The sequence below is a fragment of the Hemicordylus capensis genome, chromosome 2, assembly GCF_027244095.1.
Source record: "Hemicordylus capensis ecotype Gifberg chromosome 2, rHemCap1.1.pri, whole genome shotgun sequence".
Classification (NCBI taxonomy): Eukaryota; Metazoa; Chordata; class Lepidosauria; order Squamata; family Cordylidae; genus Hemicordylus; species Hemicordylus capensis.
Window position 1 is genome coordinate 75,295,694 of NC_069658.1, and position 21,316 is coordinate 75,317,009.

At 40.0% G+C, this 21,316-nt stretch overlaps 1 protein-coding gene across 3 annotated transcripts in view; it reads right to left on the reverse strand.

The window, feature by feature from the left end:
• The window catches only part of MCC (MCC regulator of WNT signaling pathway), a 340,580-nt gene that overhangs the window by 80,846 nt on the left and 238,418 nt on the right, over positions 1 to 21,316 (reverse strand). For all 3 annotated transcript variants that reach the window (XM_053295136.1, XM_053295138.1, XM_053295137.1), the window contains 2 exons: positions 17,021 to 17,163; positions 8,506 to 8,648 (listed from right to left, as the gene is read on the reverse strand). In XM_053295136.1, coding sequence (XP_053151111.1) covers positions 8,506 to 8,648; positions 17,021 to 17,163 — 286 coding nt within the window. The remainder of the gene's footprint in view (positions 1 to 8,505; positions 8,649 to 17,020; positions 17,164 to 21,316) is intronic.

Below are 21,316 nucleotides of genomic sequence, written 5' to 3' on the forward strand. Positions count from 1 at the left end.
CATGATACACAGATTTCTGGCCTGCTGGTTGTTTGGATGGAAGGAGAGTTAGAAGAAGATAAAATAAAACAGATTAGATGGCATTTAATCCTATTATAAGCAATTTCCCTTTGATAATCATGAGACAAGTACACAAAAATGAGATGTAGGCAATTATTTCTGATTCCCCGCCCATCCTCACCCCCCATTCAATTTAGCAGGTAATGTTTATTAAGTGACAAAGTGTTTTCATAACTCATGGATTAGCCCCTGCTTGGACAATTTAGTAATGCTGAAATTTTGTACATACTGATGAAGCAGAGTAATAACTCTTATTCTAAAAAACATTCATATTGGACATTAATTTATTTAAATAAAGTTCATATAGTAAAATATTCACATATATTGCTAAGCCTGGCATTTTTTCTTTGCCCTAGTGATGAGTCAGAGTCTGAACCTGAGCATCTTCCATAAGAAAGATGCATTTTTGATCAATGAGTATGGGCTGGGTTAAATACAATTAATTTTCAAACACCGTATTTTATTTTATTGCTGAATTCTTTTAAACTAGTCACCCTGGGACCCCACAACAGTGTGAAAAAAACATCATTTTTTCAGGCTTCAGAGGATGATTTTCTCCAGGAGAAAATACTTTCCCGAGAAATGGTTGTTGTTTTGCTATGCCAACTTTCTATATTAAATGTATCCACATCCAGCAAACATATAATGATAAACATTAGCAGCTGTTCCCAATATGTATATATGGCTGAATTTTCTGGTTTCTGCTGCCTCTGCAGGGTACTTTCATCAAAGCATCTAGCCTTGAGCTCACAATTTAGAAATTTTCTCTCTAAACAATTACTAACCTGCCATTTGTTATAGTCTGACATGTAGTACCCCCATTAGACAGAAAACTTTGTATAACACAAGCACAACAATGTAAAAATAGTTCAGCTTTAAATTAGCCTTGCACCAAAATACTTCTGATCTAAATTTTGCCCTTGAATATCTAAATGAGAATCAACAACTGAAGACAAAATAACGGGATGCATTTTCTTTTTAACAAAAAGGACATTTAAAGTATGGCATAACAGAACTTTACTTTACTTTAAACTTTACTTTAATTGCCTCTATTTATATAAACCGGGGTGCACACAACTCAAATGACCCAGTGAGCCAGAACCAACCATGAACTGGTGTGCAGGGGCAGAGGTAAATTTTCAGCAGATCATTATTACATTAAAATTATTTATTAAAATATTCATGAAAGGAAGGCGACAGAGGGTTGGAATCAGGGGGAAAGATGAGAGGAAAGAGGGATGGTGTCAGTGGGCTCAGAGGCAGAGCCAGCAAGGTGGGGGTAACTGATCTCAAACGGCCCACTGCACTCATCAGAGGAACAGGTCAAGAGCTCTTCCTGCAGGATATTCCTACTTGCAGGCAAGCAAAAAATTCCCCTTGGGCTGAATCTGGCCACCAGACTTTATGATGTGCAGCCTGATGTAAATGATAGGTGACTGTAAGCCTAGCAGCATTTTTGTGCAACCTATGAGCTCTTGTTTGAAATTTCAGAATCTCAAATTCTTATGTGTGTTTTTTAAAAAGTATCTTGTCCTCAAAACTGAGACTTAAAACAATAATTATGTTACATACCCATCAGCATTGGCTTTGGATCCAGCATTTTCACATACATTATATATAAATTATGATTATTTCATTCTAGAAATTAAGTTTGCATTCTTTGAGCACAGATATATGTTCTCAGTGCAACTGCTTCCTTCTCAAATCCAAGTCCAATTCTACTTTCATAGCCCAATACAGAGCCATATGAAACTTGCCTTGCTAGACTACTACTACTGGCCTCTCTTAACAGGTAAATATATTTTTATTTTATTTTTATTTTATTTATTATTACATTTATATCCTGCTCTTCCTCCAAGGAGCCCAGAGTGGTGTACTACATACTTGAGTTTCTCTTTCACAACAACCCTGTGAAGTAGGTTAGGCTGAGAGAGAAGTGACTGGCCCAGAGTCACCCAGCTAGTCTCATGGCTGAATGGGGATTTGAATTTGGGTCTCCCCAGGCCTAGTCCAGCACTCTAACCACTACACCACACTGGCTCAAGTTTGCCCAAATTTGTGTATGTGAACATGTTCCACGTTCTGACTTTTCTAGTAATTAGCATGTGCCAAATTTCAGCTTTCTGGTTTGCCTGGAAACACATTAACCACTCTGGGGTACACTTAATGTCCCACTGCTAAGGACAGACACCACATTTAATCCCATTTTAAGGAAGAGATGTACAAATGTCTCTGTTTCATACTTTTCTTGTAATCAGGAAGTCTTGGACTATACACAAAATTCAGCTGAAAAATAAAGGAAATGCAATGTAGTAGGAGAGCAGATGAAAGAAAGGGAAGGACTGGAAGAAAGATGGGGGACTTGAACAAAGGAAGCAAGGAAGAAGCTAAATTGGAAGTTAGGGGAGCCCAGTTCAAATGGCAGAATTCCCCTTCACAGTTAAAGGCTGTGGGGCTGGGAATTGCTTCAGAGAGTAAGCAAGCTTTAAGCCACCTCACCACTGCAAGGCAGTGGCCAAAGGGAAGAAGGAGTAAGCTCTTTTAGCTGGGTGTTTGAACATGTTGATGTCAGGGTATGTATGCATATGTCTCGACATATTCATTCCCTAAGCAAAAGACAAGCCACTGATGGCTTCAGGGTCAAAGTGTTTGTGGGGGAAATGCACACACCACTTCCTTTAACCACTGTGGACTCTTGGCAGTTATCAGTGCACTCCCTGTGCTTCCTGACTCAGACAGACTCATAGAACTTTAGAGTTGGAAGGGCCTTGGAAGTTTCCTAGTCTAACCCTCCTTCCAATTCAGGAATTTGCTACAGCATGCCTGACAGAAGGCCATCCAACCTGTTTGAAAAACCTTCAGTGAAGGAGAGCGCACTACTGTGCAAGGCAGACTGTTTTATTGTTAAACAGCTTTTACAGTTAGTAAATTCTCCAAATGTCTAGCCTGAATTGTTTTCCTTTTAATTTCAATGGTTCTAGTTCTGTCCATGTCTTCCCTTAGTCTTCTCTTCTGCAGGCTAAACACACCCAGCTTCTTTAACCATTCCTCACTGAACTTGGTTTCCAGTCTCCTTACCAATGTTGTTGCCCTCCTGTGAACTCATTCTAGTTTATCAACACCCTTTTAACATGTCGTGCCCAGAGTTAGACTCAATATTTCAAGTAAGTCTGACCAGCCCTGAATAGAGCAGAACAATTACTTCTCATGATCTGGACATTATGCCTCTGTTGAAGCAGTCCAAGATAGCATTAACTTTTTTCTTTTCCTTTTCTTTTTTTAAACACTGTTGCAGCAATTGCTGGCTTATATTCAATTTCTTGTCCACTAAGACACCTAGATCCTATCTAGTGCTGCCAAGCCAAGTATCCGCCATCCACAGGTAATTGTGCATTTGACTTTTCAGACCTTTGAATTTCTCACTGTTCAACATCTTTTTGGTTTTGGCCCAGTGTTGAACTCATCACAATAATTCTGAATCTTGATTCTGTCTTCTGTGGTATTAGCCATCTGTTCCCAACTTCGTGTCAAATTTGATAAGTGTACCCTCTACTCCCTTCATCGAAGACATTTATACAAGTGTTCAATGGCACACACTCAGGTTGTCTGTAGAGCTGAAAAGTGGAAGTGACTCAAAAAGTGGAAGTGACAAACAAGCTGGCAGGAACTGTAACCGGACCTCAGAAGATCATAACAGGCAACAGGGTTCATGACAAAGAAGGCTCTGTCTTAAATACCCTGGGCCCAAGCTGCTAAGGAAATGGACCTCTTGTCCATCTTGGATTACATTTTCAGTTCTGGCTCCTCTGACTGACACAAAATAGAAAGTTGCTGCTCATACCAACTGCCCAACATGTGACTATCAGAAAAGCATGTAAAGTGAATATTAATTTACAGATCAGAAGAATTCAAGTGGTACATGATCTTATGGAAAGTAAATTGAAGGGAAAGGTCAGGAAAAATTCAAAATGAGGAAGGAATACAAAACAAAAGTATTCTATACTGCTGGCTCTGTTGCAGTAGGAACAACAATTCCATAAATGTCTTCTATAAACATAAACAGTGTGAACACAGTGGCATCACACAGGAAAAGTTATTGAGTGCTCTTGCTTGCCCCGACCAGTTGGAGCCTTCCTTTGCAACAAGGATGAACAAGAACCAGAATACAGTTCCTGCACTTGAGACACTTGGAATCGTCCTACAGAAATGCTCTGAAGGAGGCCAAAAGAAAAAAGACCTAAGGCAAATCTCTCAACAAAATCAAATTCCAGAGTATTAACAAGATGGATGGGCAAAAGAGGAGCATGGGATTCTGAAGTCTGTTCACATGCAAACAGAGCTCCGGAAATTTCTCACGCAAATACTCCCTGCCTTGTCAGCTCTACTTAAAGCCCATTTTTCTACATTAGAAGCTATTCAGCTGCAAAATGTTTGTTTTATAAAGACAATTTCTTAGATATAGACGCACCAAGGAGACTGCTGAATTGATAAAATTCAGTGCTTGCATTACTGAAACATCATGACAATTTGCACACATTTTGTCACATTTCACAAGACAGTGCCTTCCCCCAAACACGCTCTTGTATTTTAAGTTCTGGCCCTCAGGCAATTTCCCTCCTAGGAAATAAGACTTTATAACAAAGCTAGGGAGACGCTCATCTCAAGGAGAAAGTAGATTAAACTCAGTCATAGGATTTACAACACACAGCAAGGGAGATTAGCTATTTTAGACCTTGATGTTTTATTGCCTGTAGCTGTAGAGAGGCATATCTAAATGTACTAGTAGCGCAGTTTGGTATGTCAATGAGGTTGCCGCATTAGTGCAATGTGCAGTCCCACATTTTCAGATCATGATGAATTTGCATGATGTGTAATCCCCACAGAAGGATTTTTAAAAGTTATTTAAAGTACATATGTGGGCAAATTGGAGGCACAGAAAAATGAAGAGGAATGGATGTGTACAAGAACTTAAAAGAAACATATTTAAAAGCTTGCAAAACTATGTTGCATTGCAATCTTCATGTATGTCTATTTTTTAAAATTATTTTTACATTTTATATCCCGCTCTTCCTCCAAGGAGCCCAGAGCAGTGTACTACATACTTAGGTTTCTCCTCACAACAACCCTGTGAAGTAGGTTAGGTAGAGAGAGAAGTGACTGGCCCAGAGTCACCCAGCAAGAATCATGGCTGAATGGGATTTCAAACTCAGGTCTACCCAGTCCTAGTACAGCACTCTAACCACTACACCATTCATGTACTTCTATTTTTTAACCACCGTAAAGGGATCATAAAACTGCCCAGCCTAGTTTTGTACTACTGATTGACAGAGGCCTGACTACTGAAGCGCACATGTAAAGAGGAACTGCAGGGACACAACTGGAGCTCGCACACAACTCCCCACATGTCTACCACTCGTGCAACAGAATGTGTGGAGAAGGACTGAAGGAGGTGCATGAGAGTGGTGTCACCCATTCCCTCTTTACATGTGTGCTTCAGCAGTCCAGATGTCAACCAAAGACTGCAATTTTAAAATGGTTTTTGTATTTTATTTTGTACTTACCCCACCCCACACCCCCATCCCCTTGTTTTGGTCTGTTATGATTTAATGTGTATTTTTATCTCACGTTTTAATGTTGTGTTGTAATCTGTCCAGAGAACACGTTGTTATGGGGCAGCTAACAAATAAGGTTTATTAATTATATTTATTTATCTGATGTAGCTACTTATGTGCAGGAACAGTCAGGACGCTCTGCATAGATTTCAGCACAGATGTTTCAAAAATGGATGAGACAAGCCATTTTAAAAAATGCTGTTGTCTTGTTAGTTGGAGCTGCTGTCACAAACACTACCCAGAAAGTCCCAAATGGACATATGGTTTGAATATGCTTGTGTGTAAATAGCCCCTATGGACTGGAAAAATTTCCATCACAGACTTTTCACATTTAACTTCTTCCTGAGGTGGTTATAACTGCTGCTGGAAGGAGGGAACATGGCCTTTTGGGTAGTGGCCTTAAGGCTTTGAAACACTTTCCAGAAAAGATCCATCGCTGGTCAATGAAGAAGCTTACAGCTCAAAACCTATTGGACTTCTAAAGTAACTAAAATCCTTTAGTTTTGGACTCTTGTAGCTTTATTGTCACCGGACTTTGAAAGCGGTCAGTTTGTCTATACATACTTTTGTTCTCAAAAAGGAAAGGAATATGTGGGACATGCTGTTTTCCGCTACTTTTTAATCTTTTAAAAGATATGCTTTTTAAATAAATTGTTTTTGGATTTTGATGTTTTATTGGATTTTGGGGTTGTTTTGCATACAACAAGTGATAAGAGAATGAAAAACGATTTTAAAAAATAAAGTCTCTACTTTTATTTGCAGGGTCAAGGAAGTGAAATGAAGGGAAATGTGTCAGAATACAAGGCAGAACGTAATATTCTTGTCCCATCCGGTAAATTTCTTTCAGTTAAAAAAGGAACTTCTTGCAATCTCCTCAAGGCATATATGTTAAACTGCTCATTGTTCATTTTAAGACAATTGTATCATCACAAATCTAAAACCAAAGCTCACAATACTCTTCTCTCATGTGCTGTTTTAGCTATCGGCATCCAGTCTGCATCTATAATCTTGCCTTGGGCAACCTTACTGTTGAACATGTGTCTCCAAATTCCCTGGCCCACAGATATCCCTGTGTAACTCAACCAACATTAATCATGTCTGTCTAGCATCACCATTCACATTAAACTTCCTCTGCAGCGAGGTCATGTAGCAATTGAGCAGCTACTAATTCTACATGGTAAATCCACCTGCTTTCCCAAGAGTGGGATGAAATGCAACTAATAGCCAGCAACTCCTTTTTTGTACTTTAGGGAAATTTTATAGGGCCAGGATGCTCATAGTATTTGTACTGACGTAATTAGCACTTATTTTTAGATAGTGGAGGTGGTGGTGAGAAAACCTGTCTGGATACAACCTTGTCAGTAGATGCATCAGAGTGACTTAAAACTGACAGTAGAATTGGATGTGTGTTTTCCATCTGAATTAGATATCAATGATATTCCAGAATTTACAAAACATGGTTCAATGATCTGATTCCCTCTGCCCCTAGAGTCAGAGCAGGTTATTTCACAGTGCTGGCTGTGAGCCTGAGCTTTAGAGCCACAAAACCTGCTGGAGTTTGACAAAAGCCATCATTATCACAGTCGCTCTGACACAAACAAATGTCCTTAACACTTCTCAAGTCAGCCAAACGTTACTTTTGAAAACTGCCATCTGTACAGAAATTGCACAGCTTTCTGAAAGCAACAAGTCTTGGAAGAAGGCTATTTTTTATTTCCCCTTGTTATTTGATTTTGAGGTTTTAGCAGTCAGTTGATTATATTACACACACATTACAAGTGCGGCTTGAAAGAAAACTCAAATCGCCAACAAGTAATAACTATGGGTAAAATCTTTTAAAAACCCAATCTAACGAAACTGTCAGATACACTTCAAAATGAATGCTTAACAAGAGTGAAAAATTAGATGGGCATGCAAGAGTGAATAGATGGCTTATTTGAGTGTCCTGAAGCTACTTGTTTGCAAGACTAACTCCTATTCAAAATATGATTTCTCATTATCTGTTAAAAGTGACTCTTCAAGAATCAGGTCAGATTGCTCATCCTCAATGCAAAAATAAGCATAAGACTCATTGTCTTATTGTGATGATGTCTGCCTTTTATTTTAATCCATCCATCCATCCATTCATTCATTTAAACCTTGCCCAATAAGCTCCTCTTGTGCCACCTAATGGCACAGCGGAGAAGTAAACTGCCTAGAGAGCAGGAGGCTGTCAGTTCGAATCTCCACTGGGGTGTTTCCCAGAATATGGGAAACACCTATATCGGGCAGCAGCGATATAGGAAGATGCTGAAAAACATCATCTCATACTGCGCAGGAGATGGCAATGGTAAACCCCTCCTGTATTCTACCAAGAAAACCACAGGCTCTTTGATAACCAGGAATTGACACTGACTCGACGGCACAACCTTCCCTTTCCAATAAGCTCCTCTTACATTCTGCCTCAGTTGCTATCATATTCTCGTTGTCTAATGGGCTGAGAATAAGAAACTGGGATATTAAGTGCTGCTTTTTGTTATTCTTATGTTGGATGTATTGTTATTCAAGAAGGACCATAGCTCAGTGGCACTGCGAATATGCAGAGTGCAGGATCAGTCTCCAGGATCTTTCTCAGGTAGCCGGAAATATTTCAGCCTGAGACTTTGGAGAGCTACTACCAGTCAGAGTAGACAGAGATGGATTAGATGGTCCTAAGGTATATTCAAAGGAAAACTAGCCCACACTTCTAATTCTCCTGATGAAACATGTCACAAAATGCCTTGCTTTCCTTCTTTGGTCTTTCAAAAGCAGCTGCTAGTGTGAGACATAATTTCTGTTCACAAATATTGCTCACCCATGTCAGCTGTGACCATGGTTGACTGGTTCTCTGGGACGGAAACTGAAGTTTGATCTTGGTCCATGCTGTGTGAGTCTTCATTGGCTTCGTGCTGGCTGTGACTAAGTTCAGATCGTAGTTCTGAATATTCATCTTCCTCCCTTGGGAAATGAGCCACAAACAAATGATTAAAACACACACATACTCTCCCTCTCTGTGTGAAGAAGTATTGATCTTATAGTTACAATTAAGTATCACAATATGACTTTCTTTGAATATTTTGTATTTAGTAAAATCTGTGAAGATCCAGATCTGGAAAATGTCCACAACACTGAAGTGAACATATGACTTCTGAAGCTCACAAAAATCAGCATGGAATACATTTAGAAAGAAGATATGGTGCATCTATTGTCATCCTATTGAACAGCAGGCTTGTATACAAATTTTGATTTATTATTATTTACATTAAAGAGTTATACCCAACTTTGTACCACAAGGAAACTCAAAGCAGCTTACAATGACATTAAAGTATATTAAAAATTATTTTTTAAACCAGCACACATAAAAACCAAACCAGAGGAGTGGAGCAAGTCACTATTCCCAGTCTATATTATTTAGCCTCTGTTTTAATTTAATTCTTTTGGAAACTATTTATTATCTATTGGCAAAAAAAGGCTCACCATTCAACCAATGTAAACTGTTTATAAAATATGTTTGAATAATGGAATTTTCAGATGACATAATTTGATGAATTTGTTATGTACATTAATTTTAAATAAATACATGTTTATTCTTTTATCTACCAAAACGTACTTATTATTCTTCCTCCAAGGATCTCAAAGTAGCATTTAAGGTGACTATCCATTTTTTCATCTTATAAAGTCGTTCAGGCTGAGAAATCGTGAGCTTCGTGGTTGAGTGAGGATTGAATCCAGGCCTCCGTGATTCAATATGCTATTTGTCACACCATAGTGGCTCTGGGAATATTCAGTAATAATGCAGAATTACTGCAAAAAGCAAGCCATCTAATGGCGCAGTGGGGAAGTAACTTGCCTAGCGAGCAAGAGGTTGTCAATTCAAATCTACATACTTTATTTATTTTTAGGAGCCAGTGCAAATATTACTGCAGCTGGCTTATTTGTAAAACTGGTTGCTCAGGAGGATTTTCTTACATGAGCAGTGTAATGTTGCAGGAGGAAAGCATGTAGAAGATCATAGCTCTTCCTCCACAATTAGAAAAATTGTATAACAGTTTTTCTAATAATGGAAGAAAAGCAGTAATTTTCAGTGAGCTCTTCCTTCCACATTGCACTGCTCTAGGAATGTCCATGAACCCAAAATTGCAGTTTGGTTTGACTTAGAATCTAATTTGAACCAAACTGTGTGTTGCGGAACCAGTTTGGTTGAACCGACTGGCTGGTCTGTCCATTTGACTGAACTGGTTCAGCGGATCGAGCGGCTAATATTTGTAAAGAGGAATCCAGTGAGGATTCCTCCAATGAGGAATCCAATGATCAATCCTCCAGTGAGGATTCCCCTTTACAAGTAAAGGGGTGGGGATCTTGGGAAGCAGTAAGGGGTAGCAAGGGGGAGAGGTATTTAAAGGGTCTTACCCAGCTGGCACGGACCCCATGCAAATGGCCTCCACACATCTACAGAGGCCAGAATTGCACTACTGCTGTGCGGGCAGTGTGCTAAAACGGGCATCGTGGTGTGCGCTTGGGTTATGGACTGCAGAGGGGAGGGGAGCGGCAGCTCTGGTAGCTGTGACAGCTGGCCAAGACACTCTCTTGCCATACCCCCACCTCCCAGCTGCCCATAAAGGAGGCAAGGACCATTTATGCACAAGGATGAGTTAAAGGAAACATAAAATTATGACTTGCCTATTACATCAACCTTCTTAAACCTGCATTTAGACACCTAAAATAGAACTTTTCAAACTATTTAGGCTAACTAATCTAGACTCAATTTTTATTTACAGCACATGCAAATGTTCAACAAAATACACTGGTTATATTAAGATCAGATCAAAGCAATATTTGAAGATGCAATACGATACATGTTAAAACAGGCAAGGGAACCAAGCCCCAGCTAGCATAAATTAAAGCACAAGATAATGAAGACCTATAAATGTGAATTAATGTTCTATGAATAATTTAATTATTAGGCACAACACAAGCCAACAATAATTAGCTTTTGACAAAAAACAATTACCATACACTCAAAGAGCTGTCTTTTTTTGGTCAGAAGGGTAATTTGTTTGCTCATTTATGTCAACTCTCTGCAATTAGCCCTTCATTTTAAAACATGAATTACCTCTTTGAGCGGAAGAGAGGATTGGCTAATCACAATGCTAACACATACGTACAAGCTGCAGAGAGCTTCATCTGGCTAATAGTTTACATCCAACTTATGTAGAAGTTACTTTTTTACTGGTGAAAACAAATTTGACTAGATATTGATGGCCACTGGTTGAGGACAAACTTTCAAAATTGGCTTTTGAAGAATACATGTATAGCAAAAAGAGGAAATCTGAGGTTTCAAGTTTTCATTTCAAAAATCCCAATCCAAAAATTTGAATCTCAAAATAAAACTGAGTCTCAGAGATGCAACTTCAGAGCTACAACTGAGTTTTCCAGACCAGAACCTGTCTTCAAGTTGGATGTTAAGCAAAATAAAGACAGACAGATTTGTACACAATGGAAAAGCACCCAAGTTTGCAATCAGTAAGAGCCATAAGAGACATTCTATATTTTGGACAGATGTACTCTCCTTATAAATTCAGAGTAATGGCTGACAATGTTTCATTCTTTATTTCATCTCTAGAACTGTTGCTCAGCAGCTATATCCTCATATTATCTATAGCTCAATGCACCATTTATCTATCTATATATTTCTTTAAGGTATACCCGTTGCTAATCCCATGTGTGGCAGCTTTTGCGAGAGTTTGAGAGTGAGCTGCCAGCAGGGGGAGAGGAAAGCGGTGGTGCTGGAAAGACTTGCGGGCAAGGGGGGAGAGAACACACAGCGGTGTCCGGGGGAAGAAAATGGTGGCGGCGGGGGTAGGCGCGTGGAAGAAAGTGGCGGTGTGGGAGAACTAGAGGCCCAGATGCTCTCCACCTCTAGTTTATTATAAAACATCCTTTTTAAAAAACAAAAAACCATGAAAGGTCAATAAAAACATAATTATATAGAATAATGTAATAAGAATAGAAAATATGGAGAATACGAGATTTGTCTCCTCGGTGCAACACTTCAGTTTATACATGGGCTACTTGGACAAAGAAACTTCTGTCTTCTTTGTTAAATACTAAATACAGTAATCACGATATCTATCTCCAGTATCAACTGGAACACACAGGTCCCTTGCAAGGCAGAGGGAAGAAGTAAAAAGAAACTTGGTAATCAATATTAGAAAAACTAGATATTATTTGTAGATGCTGAACTAAATAAAGGGTCAACAGAAGCCAAACTGGATCGTACCATAATACCTGCTAGTTGGAGAGCAAAGAAAGCCCTCAAAAGTTAAATCCCATCTTTGGGCAGTAGAGATAATCCTCTTCCAGTTTTAAGATCCCTTTCCCAGAGAGCCAAATTTTGTATTCTCCAAAACAGACAAAAATATATGTAGCTTAATGGACCAACATAGCTATCTCAAGATTTTCATAAAAACCATAGATAGCTGATTACAACTTCTACTGAAGTTGAGAGAAGAGATTGAACAACATATCCAGGACTACCCAGTGAGTGAATGTCAGACCTAAGTATTCCAGGTTCAGGAACAACAACTCAATAAGTGCAAAGACTTGTTTCTTTTTTAGATTAATGTGTGTATTTTTTACCTTAAGGCACATTTGGGAATCAGGATACCCTTGAGAGTCCTCCCTCCAAAGTGCAGTTCATAGCTTACAGTGATAACAAAAATATACTGAGACAGGTGGTGGATTAAAGCAACTGCTGCCAAATCAATAAACCAGGAACCTGTGGTTCTTAGCAAGTGCACGCCTGGCGGGAATATCATATGAAGCCACCAACCACTGGTTCCCATGCTGGATTACTGAGATTCAACCAAGCTTCTCTACCCAACTTCAAATCTTGGTTGGGCAAATCTCAGGAAGGCCAGTGAGGGAATTAGCAGTTGGCAGTTTCGTACAACATGCCAACTGGGAGTATGCACTCACCAGGAACCAGGGGCTCCCAGCTTATTGACTTGGCAACAATCATGTGAACCTGCTCAGGTTTAGATGGCCCTTTTATGGTCTTTTGATACAGGTTAATTTTGTCCATTTGGTGGCATATCTTATCAGCTCCCGCCCAGCAATTAGCATGTAGAATAGGTGACATGAATGCTTAGCTGCTTGTTTAGCTGGGGATGGTTTTGGTATTTAATCAGTTCAGAACTACTGAATCCTGCTTTAAATTAGGGTAATAACTTATCTTAATAACAGATCAGAAAATGACCAAATAAGGCAGTACAATGAAGCCTTTAAATTTGCCTCCTTTACTTAAGCATAAAGCAAGAAATTATACAAGGGCTTTGCATTCCCCACCCTAAGCTCCACTAAGGAATTCATTTGGGTGTTGACAGGGTGTGTGCACAGCAATTCTCTCATGGTTTCACACACAATCTAGGCATTGGCTCTTTTCCAACATTCATTCTGCTTTAATTAGTGCTGGTAAAGCACTTGATATCCCCAGGTGTGAGGTCCTCTGTGAATATAGAGTTTGTTAAAATTATGTTTACGCTAATAGTTTGGTCAGATCTACTCTGAAACAGGTTTTTTATTTACTGTTCTATTTTATTTTTATTTACTGTTCTAAGATAAAGGTCCCACAAAGAGCTCTAATTACTATTTTTGCTTGAATGGACAACTTTCTCATCTGCCCCAAGAAACTAGGTTTGTAGAATTAAGGAATTCTTTCCTATGTAACAAGAATAAAGTATAACACTTTCTGGTTCATGAGGAAGATATGGACAATGAAAAATTATTTCTTACTGGTCTGCGAGCTAGATAGGATAAACTCTCTTTTCCCACAGTAAATTTAAATCAAGTTTTAAACAAATATATAACATACAATATGAAATCAAGTTGTATGTCACCTAGTAATTACTCTGTTCATTTAATTTTTGTTGACATTTCATGAAACAAGTAACATGCAATACAAGAGTCAATTAGGAGTTCACTTAAAGCTAAAAACTCACATGTTGTGTACAGTAGCCTTTCAAGAGCAGAACAAGAGCTCTGTTCTCGCAAGGGCTGACTTAAATAGCGACTCAAGTCAGCTCTGCAGTGCTGGACAGGTGGAGCAGCAGGAAGCAATTTCACTTCTTTCCATTCCCTGCAGAAACCCTTTTTGTGTTCAGGAATATGTCTGTGACGGTCATGCAGCACTCAAGGACATGTTCCTGAACTCTAAAAAGGCTTTTGCGGAGAATTGAGATAAGTGAAAATTGCCCACCACTCTCCCTCCACCTGTCCAGGGCTGCAAGGCAAATCTAACTCTGTGAGGATGGAGTTCTTGTTCTTTCCTCATAAAGCTGCAAAGCATGTAAGCTAAAATCTTATTAATAATATTATTAAATATTATTTAACAATATTTAAGAAGTATAATTATGAATACAGTATAAAAATTTTAAAAATCAGTACATGTTTTAGCAACTATTAAAGGCTCTTCATATACAAACACACGTTTGTAAGGTGTTGAATGTAATTCTTTTATTATTATGAAGTACAGACATAGAAAAACAAAATTTTAAACAGAAGAAATTCAATGCACATCATCCCCACAGTTACATACCTATAAAAATGATAGTCCTAGCATAGTCACATATGAGCACGGATGTCAATTGCAACTACTTTTGCGGTTCCAACAATCAAGTTGTAATTTTCCATAAACATCTGAATGGCATTTTCCCTCCCCAAATGCACATGTACAATAACTGTAATTTTACACACGAGTATTACATACCAGACTTTCTGGAGCCAATTATTTACTGATGGCTTGTACATTCTTCTCTAGTTCTTAGCTATAATCATTTCCACAGTAGTTATATTACAAAACATATCTCTATTTCATTTTGCACAAGATGGTATCATTTAAGGATGACTTTTGGAGTTAAGCTTAGTTTATTTCCCATAATATCCTATATCAGCTTGGTAACCTTTATCCAGTAAGACTTAGTGATTTCATAATTTCTACCATATATGTAAAAAGTCAATCTCACTCATCATATATCTCCAACATAATAGTAGTGTTTCTAAATATTCTTAATCTGAATGTCGTATATAACTACTGGAATACAACAATACACTCCTGCACATCTAGGGAGTCCCTTGAGTATGTAGAGACCACTAGCTTAATTTTAGATGACCCTATTTAGCTACTACATGAATAAGCACTCAGCAACTCGAGTTTGCCATTAAAAGGAACGGTGTATAATCTATTTTTATAAAAACATTTTTAATTCAAGACAATTCAATTCAATTCACAAAAACATGATGTTGTGATCAGACTCCTCTCCCCCTAAAGAGTTAATCGGAAGTGAACCCTGTCTTGATTGACAGGCTGGTGAACTCTAGGGCTCAGCCAATCAGCACTCCAGGTGGGTGGGACCCAGAATGCCGCTGCTAGGAAGAAGGAAGTTCTTTGTTAGAAGAAGCTAGGCTGGAGATGCAGAGAAGGACATGTGGCCATGGAGGTTGGCTATAGGAGAATAACTTTTCAGACCCTTGAAAGTCAGGAGGGCAGGAAGCCTGAATTCTCATCAGGCATTTGGTGAGTTCAAGGCAAGGAGCCAGGGCTTGGGCTTTGGGAAGATTAATTTAGATAAATGTTTATTTCATCAGATTTTGCGTTAGAAGTTATATTTCTTTGCTGTGTGTGATCTTGCATATTCCTGATATTGTTCTATTATCGTTTACCTGTAACATAATTAAAATAAGTAACACTAGCCTATGACCAACCTATCTAGGGTGTTGCAAAAGACTCTATAATTTAATGCACATTTAAGTGTGCATTAAGACAACCTATTTTTGTAATCCTACTAAGTATTCTTAACTGTATTTAAAGCTGAGAAAGCTTTAAATACAGATGGAAGCAGTCTGTAGTAATTGAATAAAACTTTTAAAATTCTTTTCTTTTTACAAGCCTCTTCGAGTTGGTTTTTAACTCAGGAAAGGGGAGCAGGGGAGGGAGACTTCTCTGGTGCAAACAAGTCCTCAAATGGTCAGCAGCTATCCGTTTTCTCACCATGTGTAAGCTTGCACGTGGAAGATTTTTGTACTTATCCAAAAGCAAAATAAAGAGAGTTTCCCCTGGGATTCCACCTCAAGCCCAGGGAGGTTCAACCTCTGCCAATAAGAGGAGGGCGGGGCAGAGGCAGCAGCATTTTGAACCTACTGATAATACAGAATAGTTTTAGGAGAAGCCTAGCCAGGCAGCGCAGCAGGTAAGATTCAGCATTTCTTTCTCTCACTTGAGCTTGCTCTAAGACAAAGGCTTTAATCCGCTACACATGACTGAATGCATAACATACATACATATATATATATATATATATATATATATATATATATATATATATTACAATTCAAAAACTCTAAAATATGTTCACTAACAGCAGCTTCAAATTCAAACTTATAGCAAATGCAAGACAAAGTAAATACAATTTTACTTTCTTCTGAAATGCAAGGAGAGAGAGGCACAAACAAAGCTCCCTACTTAGGAAGGGAATTCAGAGATTTCATGAAACAACCAAGGACATCAAGCCATCTAATGCATCTTTTGGGGCTCCCCAGATTTCAGTGGGCATAAGAGTTCAAATTCAGGTAGCACGGGAGAGGAAGAAGGCCAAAAAGCAGAAACTGTTATATGGGGCCTGCCAGGCTCCACTAGTTCTTCTAGTCACCTGGACTGAAGAGCTATAGTTCTGGGCCATTATATGGGTGACACTGCACTGAAGCACAGAGCAGGCTAATCTTTCTCCTGGGAGCTACTGTGGTAGAGGCGGGAGTAAAGTGCATGAGGCATGCTGCCAAATTCCTCGTTTGAGACTCCAGATGCCTTACTGGATCCTCTGCTAAAATACGCATCTGTGCTGGTATAAGCTTATGTATGCACTGCTTGTTCAAGTCTCTTCTGGACAGACCCTTTTTAAAAATAAATGGCGACATTTTAGTTCTATGTAGTGTTTACTTGTATTTTTAGTTTTAATTCTGGTTTCTGGACATGGAATTCTGGACATGGAAACTATAGTGTATGGGAAAGAAATGTCTGTAACATATCATAATTCACCACCAAATCATAATTCACCACCATGGTACAGCGGCATATGCACAGCAGCAGAGTGATTGGAGAAGCAGCTGTATAGAAATGTAGGAAACAGAGAATATAACACAATGAAATTGCTAGATGTTGAAGGGGATGTGTAAAGAAGATATCCAATGGCATTTAAGGAGTTTATGGATTTCCCACTTGAGAAGCACTACTTCACACTAGTGTCTGGCTGATTTAATTAATGGGAGCCACATACCTTATAGTAGTTCCTTGGAGTCGATCAATTTTCTTATTTAGCTCTGCAATAATACTGTGGAGCTCTGTGATTCGTTCCTCATAGCGAAGTGTTGTCCGCTCTTGCACATCTTCGTGCTCTCTCATTAGGTGGGACTGTTCACACTAAAACAATGAAACCAAGAAGTTCAGGTTATGATTCTTGGCTTCCCACTCATACAAAATCCAATAGAAGATTTTGACTAGGAAATGTCAAAGAAGCCTAAAGATTACTTAATTGGTACAGGTCAAGTATCGTTTATCTGAACTGCTTTGGACCGGATAGGTTCAGGATTTTGGACTTTTCTGGATTTTGGAATCGTCCATTGATAGGGCTTGGGCATTATGCAGCGTTGTAATAAAGACCTCCTTCTCACCTCCTCCCTCTGCCCTTCCATCTGTTGAGCTGGAAACAATCTAGAACAATAGCCACGGCAGGACTTTGGGGCGGAGTAGACAGGGGCACTCTCGCGAGAGCACTTGAGAGTTCCAGAGGGGGGAAAGGAAAACAATGGCAGCAGTGAGGAGACAGCAGTGGTGGGCGGCGAAAAACAATGGCGGCAATGAGGTGGTGGATGGCTAAAGCGGTGGAGGCGAGCAGAGGAGGTGGTAGGTGGTGGCAGCCTGGCCCTGAAGGAGGCAGTGGGGCAGCCCTGGCTTGACCGCATTTTTAAAGTGAGCTGAAGCTTTCCCCCCCACTCTGCCATGGTGTCTGGATTTTGGAGCATTCTGGATTTCAGGTGTCCAGATGAAGGATACCCGATCTGTAATATCCCAGGATACTTGAATTTGATTTAAATTAGACGATATTTCAGAATAGGAGAATGTAGCATGTAAACAACACTAGGCAGGATTCAGACTAAGTTGGTCATGACTAAGTCCCATTGGAATTGCCAAAACTAACATCTCATTGATTTCAATGGTGCTCAGTCATAACTAACTAGTCTGGATGCTGCCCTTTATTTTTCATATTGACTACATTCTTTGACCACATTTTTATGTTGATGAAAATTTTAAACACTACACAGTGAAGTGCTCCCACACACCTACAGTGCAGGAATATTATTTTTATTATTTATTCGATTTCTATACTACCCTTCCAAAAATGGCTCAGGGCAGTTTACACAAGAAACAAAAAACAAAATAAGATGGAACCCTGTCCCCAAAGGGCTCACAATCTAAAAAGAAACATAAGATAGATACCAGCAACAGTCACTGGAGGTACTGTGCTGGGTGGATAGGGCCAGTTACTCTCCCACTGCTAAATAAAGAGAATCACCAAGTTAAAAGATGCCTCTTTGCCAAGTTAACAAGAATACCCTCTGTATAACCTAGAGAATACAGTTTCCAGGATGCAATATTAACAACAAAACTCAATAAAATAATCTAAGCCCTTTTATCTGCTGTGCAGCCAGTGATGTGATTCCATATGTATTCCAGAATGTTTTCAAGTAATTCTTAGCTAACATTGTTTTAAGTCAAAACAATTTACCAATGGAATAAATTTTCCACAACAAAAATCCTCTCACTTCTGGGGAAAGAAAAGGAATGAACTTTATGTTCCATTTTTATCTTCCAGATAACTGCTCAAGGATCACTCCATTGATGCAGAGTAGGATACAAAAGATTAGTCTGGAACGGATCAAAGAAATGCTTGCCTCTCCCTCAGCAAATGGTTCATCTTCTTTGGGGGACCTGCCTCTCACTTTACAAACAACAAAGAACATTAAGTCTCAGTATTCAGCAAGTGGCATCACCAGGTGCCTTGGGATAAGTCTCTAGAATATAAACTTCTCTGGAAAACAATAAAAACATTCCAACTGCTGAGGCAGGAAATGGTTGGGACACTGCAGGAAAGAGCATGGTAGGGATGTGCCCGAACCACGGTTTGAAGTGCTGTTCGAGAATTTTTAAAGAAAATTAGGAAGAGGACTTTAAGAAAAAGGAGAGCTGGTGCTTACCTGTTCTCCACTTCCAGCTTCCTGCTGGGGTGGTGCTTGTCCCCAAAAGCCCTGCATGCCATCAGCACGCATATGGCAACCACGTATGTGCAGATGCCACATGCAGGCTGATGGTGTGTGGGGCTTTTGGGGACATGCGCCACTCCAGCAGGAAGCTGGAAGGGTGACAGTGAGCAGGTAAGCACCGGCTCTCTGTGTCCTGAAAGTTCCCTTCCTAATTTCCTTAAAAGTGCTCAGACCATGCTTTGAACCAGAGTTTGGGCACATCCCTAGAGCATTGTGTCTTCTTGTTGATATGACTGCCTATGCTGAGCTGGGAGCTTAGCTGGAGTGGTACAAATTGAAGGACCAACAGACAACTTTCAATCTGGAAACCAGAGATTACCCTGGGTAGTCAGTTGGAATATGGCTATTTCAGGTAGAGAACTACACACACTGGATTTTATACATGTAATCAAAATTCAGACTTACTGTCTCTGCATGGAGGTGTAGGGCCAGTAGAGGAAAGACCAATTGCCCTACAATGCCATGAATATGCTGGGTAGGAAGGGAGGACAAGCAAGCACTCACTCCAGTTCACATGATAAGAGAAAATCAGTCTGAAAATATTGCCTAAACCAATCCAAGGTCTAAAGATGATCTATGCATGGTAAATGATCAGATCTGTAGGTTTGAGACATTCTTTAATATGTTTTCTAACTGAAATAATATTTTAGACAGGTTTATGTGTAACCATTACTTTCTGGCAATAAATAAAAATTCTGCTATGCCAGACTCCATCTCTCTAAGCTGTGCACTGAATACTGTTTATCTTGACAGAAGATACACAGACTGATGCTAATAGACTTTATCCACAGAAGCCATCTTGCTCTTTTAAAAACCAGTGTACAGCCAACATTTTTAAAAAATAAACTTTATCTGGTGTCAGACAAATACAAGGAGAACTGCAGAGTAATAAACAGTGCGGGCACCAAAGCTCAGAAAGGAGCGGCACAGAATAATTATGTATCTCCCCAAACTAGCCCATTCCAAACCAGTCTTAGACCCGACCCACTCCTTCCTTCCTCGCAATTTGGGGTTCCTTCAGAATGGTCTTAATTCTGCCATGCCTGCTCTTTCACCAGGTTCTCCTGACAGGTTTGCCCAATATTCTATCAATAACATTTCTGCTGCTCATTCTGCACTAAATTTTTCTACTTCTAGTTGCAATATTCGTTTTATCTAGATATCTGTTGCAATATTTTTCCAATTACTCCATATCTCTTACCAGTTTCCCCCCTCTTTCTGTTTCCTCATTTTCTTCAGTTTATGCAGCTGATGTTGCAATTAAAAACATCAATTGCCCTCTTGATTCAGTTCTCTCCCCCCCACACCGACGCCTTTTAAAGTAATTATTCCTTCTTTCACCTACATTTTCAGGCTTCTCCTTTCTTCCAGTGGCATAGTTTCTTGCTTTACACATACTACCATTTCTCCCATTCTTAACTAGGCAGAAAGGCAGCTTCCAAAGTGGCATTTCTCTTAAATTTTAGCAGAGACTCTATTCAGCTCTATTCAGCATAGCATTGCTCCAGGGGCTGTCACTGGTATCTCCCTTGGGTTTCTTCTCATACTGTAAGCCTTTACCTTCCCCCCAAGATAATCTCCTTGCCCTCCTCGCCGCCTCCTGGCCACAACATGAGCAGTTCGCCTGGGAGCCACACGGCTTTCCAGAGGCTGGGACAATGTATCCTTGGGGAATCTCACAATACACCAGTGTTTTGAGGGACTCTCACGGAAGATAGGTGCTCTAGGTGCCCATCTCTGTGACTGCTCAGGTTGAAAGCAGCCCAATAGGGGTGTGCATGGAACCACCAACTGCGGTCCGGCACTGGGGTGGGGGGGTTTGCTTTAAGAGCGGTGGGAGGGTTTACTTACCCCTCCCGCCGCTTTCCTGCTTGCCGCCGTAAACATACGAGTAATTGGGGCGGCAGGATACCTCCCTGCCGCCCCTTCCCCAACGTTACTTGCGAAACCTCCCAGGAGTGCATTGCATGCCTGCGCGCACGTCACAGCGACATGAAGCACGCACTTGTCTCTGTGACGCACGCGTGCACGCGCGCAATGCACTCCTGGGATGTTTTGCAAGTAACGTCGGGGAAGGGGCGGCAGGGAGGTATCCTGCCGCCCCAATTACTCGTATGTTTACGGCGGCAAGCAGGAAAGCGGCGGGAGGGGTAAGTAAACCCTCCCACCGCTCTTAAAGCGACCCCCACCGCCAATCCGAACCACCCAGGTCCGGACCGGTCCGGGCCCATCCCTACAGCCCAAACAAACAC